The 10033-nt window shown below is 57.2% G+C and overlaps 3 protein-coding genes across 3 annotated transcripts in view; all 3 read left to right on the plus strand.

Moving 5' to 3' along the window:
- The window catches only part of SPCS2 (signal peptidase complex subunit 2), a 4204-nt gene extending 418 nt beyond the window's left edge, over positions 1–3786 (plus strand). The window contains exons 2-5 of the mRNA XM_015651625.1: positions 1613–1696; positions 1966–2126; positions 3097–3231; positions 3528–3786. Coding sequence (XP_015507111.1) covers positions 1613–1696; positions 1966–2126; positions 3097–3231; positions 3528–3714 — 567 coding nt within the window. The 3' untranslated portion in view covers positions 3715–3786. The remainder of the gene's footprint in view (positions 1–1612; positions 1697–1965; positions 2127–3096; positions 3232–3527) is intronic.
- Positions 3787–5019: 1233 nt separating this feature from the next.
- Positions 5020–7616, plus strand: NEU3 (neuraminidase 3). Its single transcript, XM_015650378.2, has 4 exons — positions 5020–5053; positions 5585–5639; positions 5735–5965; positions 6070–7616. Exons 2-4 carry the CDS (start codon positions 5613–5615, stop codon positions 7000–7002), a joined length of 1191 nt encoding a protein of 396 aa, XP_015505864.1. The 5' UTR covers positions 5020–5053; positions 5585–5612; the 3' UTR covers positions 7003–7616.
- Positions 7617–7673: 57 nt separating this feature from the next.
- The window catches only part of P4HA3 (prolyl 4-hydroxylase subunit alpha 3), a 7881-nt gene continuing 5521 nt past the window's right edge, over positions 7674–10033 (plus strand). The window contains exons 1-5 of the mRNA XM_015646741.3: positions 7674–7729; positions 8099–8240; positions 8312–8643; positions 9040–9182; positions 9532–9746. Of these exons, the coding sequence (XP_015502227.1) occupies positions 7674–7729; positions 8099–8240; positions 8312–8643; positions 9040–9182; positions 9532–9746 (888 nt within the window). The remainder of the gene's footprint in view (positions 7730–8098; positions 8241–8311; positions 8644–9039; positions 9183–9531; positions 9747–10033) is intronic.

Here is a 10033-nt window from a genome sequence, read left to right on the forward strand (position 1 = left end):
CAGCATCCCCATCCCTCAGCATCCCCATCCCTCAGCATCCCATCCCTGAACATCCCCATCCCTCAGCATCCCCATCCCTCAGCATCCCCATCCCTGAGCATCCCATCCCTGAACATCCCCATCCCTCAGCATCCCCGTCCCTCAGCATCCCCGTCCCTGAGCATCCCCGTCCCTGAGCATCCCCCGTCCCTGAGCATCCCCATCCCTGAGCATCCCCATCCCTCAGCATCCCCATCCCTGAGCATCCCATCCCTGAGCATCCCCATCCCTCAGCATCCCCATCCCTCAGCATCCCCATCCCTGAGCATCCCATCCCTGAGCATCCCCATCCCTCAGCATCCCCATCCCTGAGCATCCCCATCCCTGAGCATCCCCATCCCTGAGCATCCCCTCCCTGAACATCCCCATCCCTCAGCATCCCCATTCCTCAGCATCCCCATCCCTGAGAATCCCCCATCAGCCCTGAGCATGCTCCCTTCAGCCCTGGGCATCCACCTCCAACTGCTGTAGGTGCTTGTATAAGGAAAAATAAATAGTGGAAAGAATTCGACCCAGTTTTCTTATGGCAAAAGCTTTGGCTTCTAATTAACGTGTGTGCTAATTAATGCTGGAAGAAACTGCTTCAAAAAGCAGCCACCTGAAATATTTGGTACCATACACTGCTGTGAGAGCTCTGTCCCAGTTCCCCATGATTATTAGATCCTTCTGGCCGTTGCTTTTGTGCCTCATTAACCTTGTGGACACGCAGTGACATTTCCTGTGTGTCTCATAATTCCCACGTGCCGGGCCTGGGGGATAATTGGGCTTTTCCCTGTGTGGCTGCAGGGGAAGCAGATCGAGTTTTACATCATATTTTAAAGTGGTTTTGTTCCTTACAGAGGAGGGAAAGGAGCTCTTTGGAATGGTAGTTAATCCAGCTTGGGAGCTTCTGGAGCAGGAAAATAACATGAGTGAAACTGAGAATTGCTTTACTGGCTGCTAAGATTCCAGCTCCAGTCACTCAACTGTTTGAAATAAAGGATTACTTAGGATACTCAGAGCTCAGACTGGTGTGTCACCAAAAAATAATGTATTCAGGGGAACATGGACCCTTTGGAAAAGCTGAATTGTTGGATATGGGAATTGTTATTGGGGAGGTACCCATTCCTGCAGAAGATTTGGATACAAAAGAGTGACAGAATCCTTTGCTTTTGTTCCAGAGAATGGTTTTAACTGAAATTTCTTGGTTTTGCCTTTTAATTCTCCCCTTGTACAAAGATAGTTGGGTGTTCTTGAAATTTTCCTCCACCCCCCAAGAGTCTGTGTGTAGCAGTGTGGCTGGAAAGCGGGAATACATCCAAAGGGCAGGAATTCAGCCCAAATGCCACTCCCTGGGGATGGCAGTGGGAGCAGCAAGTGTAGAAGCAAAACTGAAGCTACTGTCAGAGCCACTTCAAACCTGTGACAAGGTGTTTAAGCTGGAATCTGCTCAAGCAGCTTTTGGGTGCAAATTCCCTCTGTCCAGGCAGGTTTTCCCAAGCTGCTTTCTGGTTTGCCTCCTGCCTTGGAGCTCACAGCAGGAACAAGCACCTTGGGATGAAATTCCCCTCACTCCACATTGTTTCCATTGCAGTGGAAGATTGATGACAAGCCAGTAAAAATTGACAAATGGGATGGTTCAGCTGTGAAAAATTCCTTGGATGACTCTGCCAAAAAGGTAGGTTCTCTCTGCTGAGTTGTCCCTCTTGGGAAGCTCCCTGATTTTCCTTCCTGCCCATATCCATGCCAGGTCTGTGGTATCTCTCGTGATTCCCACATGTTTGTGCCCAATCAATTACCAGGATGCCTGATGCAAACATGAATTCCCCATAAACTTTCTGCTCAGTTCACCTGTACCACTGGGATTGTTCCCTTCAAACCCTTCCCAGAAACAGTGTGTCACATTCTTGAAGAGCTCAGGATAGACTCTGCCTGTTTCTCCCACAGGTGCTCCTGGAGAAGTACAAATATGTGGAAAATTTCCGTTTGATCGACGGCCGCCTCATCATCTGCACAATCTCTTGTCTCTTTGCCATTGTTGCTTTGATTTGGGATTACCTGCACCCTTTCCCTGAATCCAAACCAGTTCTTGCCTTTTGTGTTGTCTCATATCCTTTACAGATCTTGTCTTGGTTATACCTAAAGGGTTCACAGGAACAAAACCCTTTTGGATATTCCCATTTTCAGGCCTGTGGGAATTACACTTCCTGTCATGTGGAGATCAGCTGACAGTCAGACAGTTTTCATGTGATAGGAGAACGCCTGCCTGTCTGGGTGTAACGACCTTAAATTTGGGTGGTCTGAGGCAGATCCTTTTTTTTTTATTCTATCCACAGTCTGGTTACAGACACGTTTGCTTTTCGCTAATACCACGGGTCAGATACTGAGAGGGGAAAGAGGAAATTCTTGAGCTCTCGGCAAGGGATCTCACTCCGTGAGGTTCAGCAATGTGAAGGATTAGTGGTGGCCTTGGCTGGAGGAATGGTGGCCTGGGGGAGTGGTTAAACTTAATGGTCTCGGAGTTTTCCAACCTAAACAATTCTGGGATCCTAAGGAATTTTGTTGTTCCCAGCTGTTCTGGGTGGCTTTCGGAACAAATGAGTGATTTGCCTTGCAGCACTTGAAACTACTTAATTCCAAAAGTGGGAAAGTGGAATTGCTTGGTCTGTCCTTGGGAGGAATGCCCAGAAATGATTTCTGTGTCTTGTTCAGTCTCAAGTTTTCCCACTATCTCCCAGCAAATGTCAGGGAATCCCAGACTGGTTTGGGTGGAAGGGGCCTTAGAGCTCATCCAGTCCCACCCCCTGCCACAGGCAGGGACACTTCCACTAGACCAGGTCGTTCCAAGCCCCATCCAGCCTGGCCTTGGACACTTCCAGGGAGTGAATAATAAATGATTAAAGTTGAAATTTATTACATAATTTCTCATGCTAATGAAGCATCAGCCAAACATCCTGTTTGGAATTAAAATTTCATGAGCAGTGGTTAAACAACAGTGTCTGAGGCGATCCAGGCCGCTTCTCTGCCTAATTCCTGCTTCTCCTTGCACCTTCTGAATTTCCTTAACTTTCTCTGCACATATTTTGTGATGATGGGAATTCTGACCATTTATACCTCTTACAAAGAGAAGAGTATTTTCCTGGTGGCTCACAGGAAGGACCCGGCGGGGATGGATCCCGACGACGTCTGGCAGCTCTCCTCCAGCCTCAAACGGTACCGTTTGCTCTGGCAGCCTGGGCTTAGCCAGCAGGCACCACTGCCATCCCTCCCTCACCAGAGATCACTCCAAATCCATTCAGCTCCATCAAAATCCATGTCCTGGTCTAGGAACAGGAGCTGCTCCAAGTGGTTTTCTGCCACCAATGTTCATGTTCCACTTGTGTCTAATGCGGGGTATAAAAGGCTCTGGTGGTGTTAATTGTGAGTGCCCAGGTGGGGAACTCCAGTCCAGGAGGGGGGTTTCTGTCCTAAGTGGGATCCCACTCTGAGGTCTGTCTGCCCTCCCACAGGTTTGATGACAAGTACACCCTGAAGCTGACATTCATCAGCGGGAAAACAAAACAGCAGAGGGAAGCCGAGTTCACCAAATCCATTGCCAAGTTCTTCGATAACAACGGGACGTTAGTCATGGAGGCCTACGAGCCCGAGGTGTCCAAGCTGCACGACAGTCTGGCCCTGGAGAGGAAAACAAAATGATTTGGGAGTCCACCCGCCTCCTGGGAACCCACTAAATTAACACCAATAAAGTCAAATGGCAAAGAACGTGAATCATGGCCTCTGTTTTTGTCCTGAAGTCCTATTGTATTTTGGATGAGCAGGAATTTTAATCTTGGACCCGAGTTTTGTTGAATATTATGGCTAAGCTTGGTCTGTGTGCCTGCCTTCCAGGCTCTGAGATGGATCCCAGAGTTGGATTTTGGGGACCCTCAGGAGGAGAAACGCATCACCAATGCTGCCCCAGCGTCCTCTGCTTTACCTGGCAGTGCTTTCTCACATGGCTCTGTGTCCAGGGGGTTTTACCAATCCCTCCTTTCCATTTTCTGTTAGGAGTTCAGGACAAAACCCTTCTGTGAAGCAAACCATCCCCTCGCAAACAAGTTCGCTTTATTTTTGTATTTATCTAATTGGGGGTAGAGGATTGTTTTATATAAAAATCTTTTATGTGTTGTGGGGGGAGAACCAAATATGCTACTTCTGTGTGCTCAGCCACAAAGCTTCTGCGAAAGTGTAAAAGATTTTCCAAGCTGTGTCTCTCTGTCTGTCCTGCGGTTCCCTTGTGCCACCTCCTGTTCCATGCGTCCCTTCTATAAACTGGCATTTTTTAAAAGAGATTTTTGTTTGTTTGTTTGTTTGTTTGTTTTTCAATAAAAGGGAAGAACAGACATCAAACATGTCTTGGAGCATCTCTGGGTTGTTTCACGCCTGGGGAGGGAATCCCAGTTCACAAAATCATCAAGGCTGGAAGAGTCCTGGCATTCCTGTACCACAATCTTGTCACCTAAACCTCATCCCCAGGTGCCACAGGATGAAGATGGCTCTTCTTTTTATCTTGTTTGGGCTTGGCTGCCTCACCTCAGGGAACCCCAAGATGGGGGTTCACCTTCACGATTTTCCAGCCCTCCCTCTCCACACCTGTTCCACAGCAGCACCTGGGAAGGCACGGGAAGCCAGGGGGGGGGATTCTCCTGGCATCCCAAGCAGGCTCCTGCCTCCGTCCCTCTCTTAGCTCCCCTCCTGCCCGTTGGGGAGAGGGTCGGGACCCCTCGGCAGCGGTTCCACCGGTCAATCTCCTCTTGATATTCCACCATTCCACCTCCCCCCGTAGGAGCGCCGGAAGAGGAGCACATCACCTGCCCACACAGGTATTGTCCCTGCTGCCCTCCGCTAGCGGCGCCGGGCTCTGTTACCCCGACAGCCGGATCCCCGCCCGCTTCCTCGGCCCGAGCTCCGGTATCCGGCCCCCCCGGCTCCGGGAGCTGCAGGAAGAGGCGGAGCGGGGCGGCCCCGGCGCGGCGGCGGTGGGAGGAGGAGCGGGGTCTGCGGGGATGGGGGGGATGCGGGGATGGAGGAGTGCGGGGGATGGAGGAGTGCGGGATGGGGGCTCAGTGCTCGCGGGGTGCAGGGGGCTCACCCGGGGCTTGGTGCATGCGGGGTGTCGGGGTGCGCGGGGAGAACCTGGGTGCTGCAGGGGGATGGGGGGCGAACGGGGGTCAGAAGACGTGAAGGGGGATGCACGGAGGGGGTGTCTGTCACTGCGGGGGTCCCTGCGTGCGGGGGTGCTGTGAGCGAGCGCAGGGACGTGGCGGGTGCAGGCTGGGATCCAGGTGGACGGGGTGCGTGGGGGACTGGGGGTGCCCGAGCAATGACGAGGTGCCCGGGCAGTGGGAGCTTGGGGGTCCAGGTGCGGTGCAGGAGAAGTGCACAGCCCTTGGGAACAGCCTGGACGTGGCACCGTGGGTGAAGCAGGGGACTCTGCAGTCCAGGGAGGGCAGCACAGACAGGCAAGAGGGCGGGTGTGACCCCGCCGAGGGGCTCGGCTCTCACCCCACTCTCCATCCCTGCTCAGGTCCCAGGGGAACCTCAGGGCTGCCACCATGTCCCAGGCCACCACCTGCCTCAAGGTGAGCCTTCATCCCTATCCCCCCCCCGTACAGGCCACCCCCTCCTTTTGCCGGGATTTAACCCTTTACGTCTGACTTCCTCACCCTTCCTGCAGCAGGGGGATGGCGGGGAGAGTCCCCCACCACCACCAGGATCCCCGCACGTTTTCCCTCCGGAGACGCTGTTCCGACAGGCAGGTGGGATCACCTACCGCATCCCGGCTCTGCTCTACGTCCCCCCGGATGATTCCTTCCTGGCCTTCGCCGAGAAACGCTCCTCGGCCCGGGACGAGGATGCCAAGTACCTGGTGCTGCGGCGGGGCCGCCGGCACGGCTCCTCGGTGAAGGTAAATTCCCCCCGGGCCGTAGGAGCAAGAGGTGGACGCGATGCCGGGTGGCGCCGGGATGCGGCGACCCCGCGGCCGAGCCTCATTTTCCTCCTTGCCGGCAGTGGGGTCCCACGGAGGAGCTGTCGACGTTGGCGCTGCCCGGCCACCGCACCATGAACCCCTGTCCTCTCTACGACGCCAGGAGCGGCACCGTCTTCCTCTTCTGCATCTGCGTGGAGCAGGGAAAGACGGAGCGACGCCAGATCTGGAGTGGGTGCAGCGCCGCTCGTCTCTGCTTCGCCACCAGCGCCGACGGCGGCCGCGGCTGGGCCGCGCTGCGGGACGTGACGGACGAAGCCATCGGCTCCGACCTGGCCCGGTGGGCCACCTTCGCCGTGGGGCCGGGCCACGGCGTGCAGCTGGGCTCGGGGCGGCTGGTGGTGCCGGCCTACACCTACTACGTTCACGGGTGTCTGTGCGGGGCCCTGCGGCTGCCGTGCTTCACCCGCCAGCATTCCCTCGTCTTCTACAGCGACGACGGCGGGCGCCGCTGGCACAAGGGTGCCCTGCTGGGCGGGGAGCGGACGGGCGAGTGCCAGGTAGCCGAAATCCGCGGTGCTCAGCGCCCGCTGCTCTACTGCAGCTCCCGGGCCCCGCGGGGCTGCCGGGCCGTGGCGCTCAGCTCCGACCGCGGGCAGCGCTTCCAGCGGCCGAAGCTGTGCCAGGCGCTGCGGGAGCCGCCGCGGGGCTGCCAAGGCAGCGTGGTCAGCTTTCCCTCGCAGGCTCCCGGCTGCTTGCTGTACTCGCACCCCACCGACCGGCGCTGCCGCCGAGATTTGGGTCTCTATGTGAACCCCTCGCCGCTGGACGGGGAGGGCTGGCGGCGCCCCTGGGTGCTGCACTCCGGGCCCGCCGGCTACTCCGACCTGGCCGTCTGCCCCGACGGCGTTTTTGGGTGCTTGTTCGAGTGCGGCGCCAGCAGCGCCTGTGAGGAAATCGCCTTCTGCCTCTTCACCCTGGACCCCTCTGGCGATCAGGACCTCAAGGCTTCCTAAAACGAGCCCGTTTTAGGCGGTGCGGTCGCTCCCGAGCGTCAGCGGCCGGATCCCCGTGAGCACGGCAGCGCCGAGACCGCACCAGGGTATTTCAAGCGCACCAGAGGCTCAGCATCATGTAGCTTTAATTTAATTTCGTCGTTTTAATCACCCGTCAGATGTTGTCGGTGACCTGCGGCAGTGGAGGATCTGCTCTGGCTTGGCCAAGGGGGATGCCAGCACAGCATACGAAATGCCGCTGCTTCTCCAAAAATCAGTATTTTCCATCTCGAAGCAGCTGAAAAGCAGAAGGTGCCGGCAAGAGCAGCTGATTCCCTGAGGAAAAAGTACCCCAAAATCTCGGTTTTGTTAAAAATATTCCAGTTCCTGCATTCCTGCAGGTGGCAGAAAATTCCCAGTTTTTACAATTTTTTATCCTGTTTTCTTCACTTTCCTGCTTTAGACCGAGTTTCTCCCTCCCTCCTGGGAAAAAGCACAAGAATCTTGGGGGGTTGGGGTGGGGGAAGTGTTGGGGGGTGTTTCATTCTGCTCCGCAGGGAACAGGTTGTAGCATCCCGACAGTGACAGTGACCTCACATCCCCGTGCTGCTGTCCAATAAAATTCTCCCAAAACACGTGAAATCCAGTTAATACAGGGAAAATCCCAACGGAATTGACCCTGCCCCAGAAAGATGCAGGACGGCCCCAAGCACGGCACCTCCCACTCGATCCTGGCGCTGTGTTTTGAGTATGGAGAGGCGGGATAGGGGCAGACGGGACGAGAGCAAGGGGGTAGGAACGGGCAGGATGGGCAGAAAATCAGATCGAGACACAGGCAGGATGTGGACAGGGACGGGCAGGATGGGGCCAGACAAGAGGACGGAGCGGGCAGGCAGGATGAAGCTGAGGACAGAGCAGGATGAGGACAGGACAGAACAGGGAAAGGGGCAGGGACAGGCAGGATGAGGCTGGGGCAGGACCGGGAGGGACAAAGAGGGGGACAGAGGGGCAGATTGGAATGGGGACAGGGACAAGCAGGATGGGGACCAGCACCACACCTCCCTCCCCAGCCAGCGTGGCGGATCCGAGGCACCCCCCACCCCTTTTTCCCCCAAAGGCGGGGCCTCTCCGCCCCTTTTCCCCCGGTTTCTCCGCCGGATACGGGCGCTGCCGCTGGGGCACGGCGGACACTGGGAGCGCTGGGGGCACTGGTGGTGTTTGGGCTGCTGGGGGCTCGGGGGGTGCTGCTGGGACTGGAGGTACAGGGGGGACCGGCGGTATTGGGGGCACGTGGGGACACTGTGAGTACTGGGGTCACTGCTGAGGGTAGGGGCGCTGGAGGTACCGGGGATACCGGGAGCACTGGCGGTGCTGGGACTGGAGACACTGTGGGAACTTTGAGCACTGCGAGCTCTCACCGTGCGGGGGGCTCTGGGCGCTGGAGGTACTGGGGGTTCTCGGAGCACTGGGGGCGCTGGCAGCACTGGGGGCGCTGGGGGTGCTGGGGGCGCTGCTGGCGCTGCTGCTGCCGCCCCCCGCCCCGGCCGAGACCTTCTCTGCCATGCTGAGCGTGCGGGGAGCGCTGGGCACCGAGCGCCGCCTGCTCCGCCGGCTCCGCTCCTACCTGCGGGACGAGAGCTCCCGCCTGCGCCGCCTCCGCAGGTACCGGCACCCCCAAAGCGCGCCCCGGCCAAGGGTGGGACACCCGCGGCATTCGCTCCGCTCCGGCCAGCCCCAGGCGTGGGTGATTCCCTGGCTACCGGCAGAGGTTAACCCATCCCCACCTTCCCCGCAGCGCCCAATTGTTGGGGGTGGCCCTAAATAAGAGGGCGGTGGGAGGATGGGAAGCCGAGCCCGGATGTGGCTCACGCCCCCCTTTCCCCCGGCCGTGCCCCAGGAGGGGGACGTGGTGCCCCCATCCACGGGGGCTCTGGCACGCCCAAGGCCAAAGAGTGGACGCTGAGGCCAAGGTGCCCAGCAACGGGGGGGATTGAGCCCTCACCCGGGTGGTGCCAACACTGAGGAGCATTGCAGTGTCCTCCAGTGGGCTCCTTGTAGGTTCTATGAGAAGGTCCAGGCACTGCACCAGGACCCCGAGGCCTCGGTGGACAACCCCTTGTTGGCCTTCAGCCTCATCAAGCGCCTCAACTCTGACTGGCCCAACGTCATCTACAGCGACGAGGCCACCAGGAACACCCAGGGTACAGGGAAGATGCTCGGCCTTGTGTCCCCTCTGTCACCTGGGCAGAGCCAGGAGGTGGTGGGGAGAGGATGGAGGAGCAGGAGAATAGATGGAAGAGCGAAACATACGGAAGAACAAGAGAACAGATGGAGTGGAAGGGTCAGTGGGTAGAGGAGCAGGAGAATGGATGGAGGAGCCAGGAAATAAATGGAGGGGCTGGGGAAAGGGTGGAGAAGCAAGAAAATTGCTGGAGGAGCAGAATGGATGGAGGAGCAGGATGTGGTGTCCCCAGGGAAAAAAGCTGATAAGGGCAATTGCACCTCCTAATTCCGTTCATCCCCGCCTCCCACCTCTTTCCCACCCTGCAGCGCTCCATGCTGGCCTCAGGGAGGTGGAGCAGGAGCTGCCTGGAACTGAGGACCTGGACGGGGCAGCCAGGGCGCTGATGCGGCTGCAGGACGTCTACGCACTCAACGTCAAGGGCTTGGCCAACGGCGTCTTCCAGAGAGCCGGGCACCCACCCCTCTACAGCCCCAGCCAGCACGTCTCCCTCTCTGCCGATGACTGCTTCCATGTAGGAAAGGTGAGGGAGAGCCCCACAAGCCTCCACAAAGCTTCTCCAGCCTGGGATGTTGCTTCCATAGGGATAGACATTGGGGTTTCTTTACATGGGATGAGATGGAAGTGCAGGTGCAAATGGGGATGGAGATTAAGATGGAACAGGAAAGAAAGGGTGGGACAGGATAAGGATGATGTGGGAGGGAATGGGGATGGAGATGGAATAGGAAAGTGACAGATGCAATGGTACAGGATGGGTGGGAATTGCAATGGGATGGGATGACATGGCATGACAGGGTGGGATGGGATGGG

Source organism: Parus major, chromosome 1 (assembly GCF_001522545.3).
Source record: "Parus major isolate Abel chromosome 1, Parus_major1.1, whole genome shotgun sequence".
Lineage (NCBI taxonomy): Eukaryota > Metazoa > Chordata > Aves > Passeriformes > Paridae > Parus > Parus major.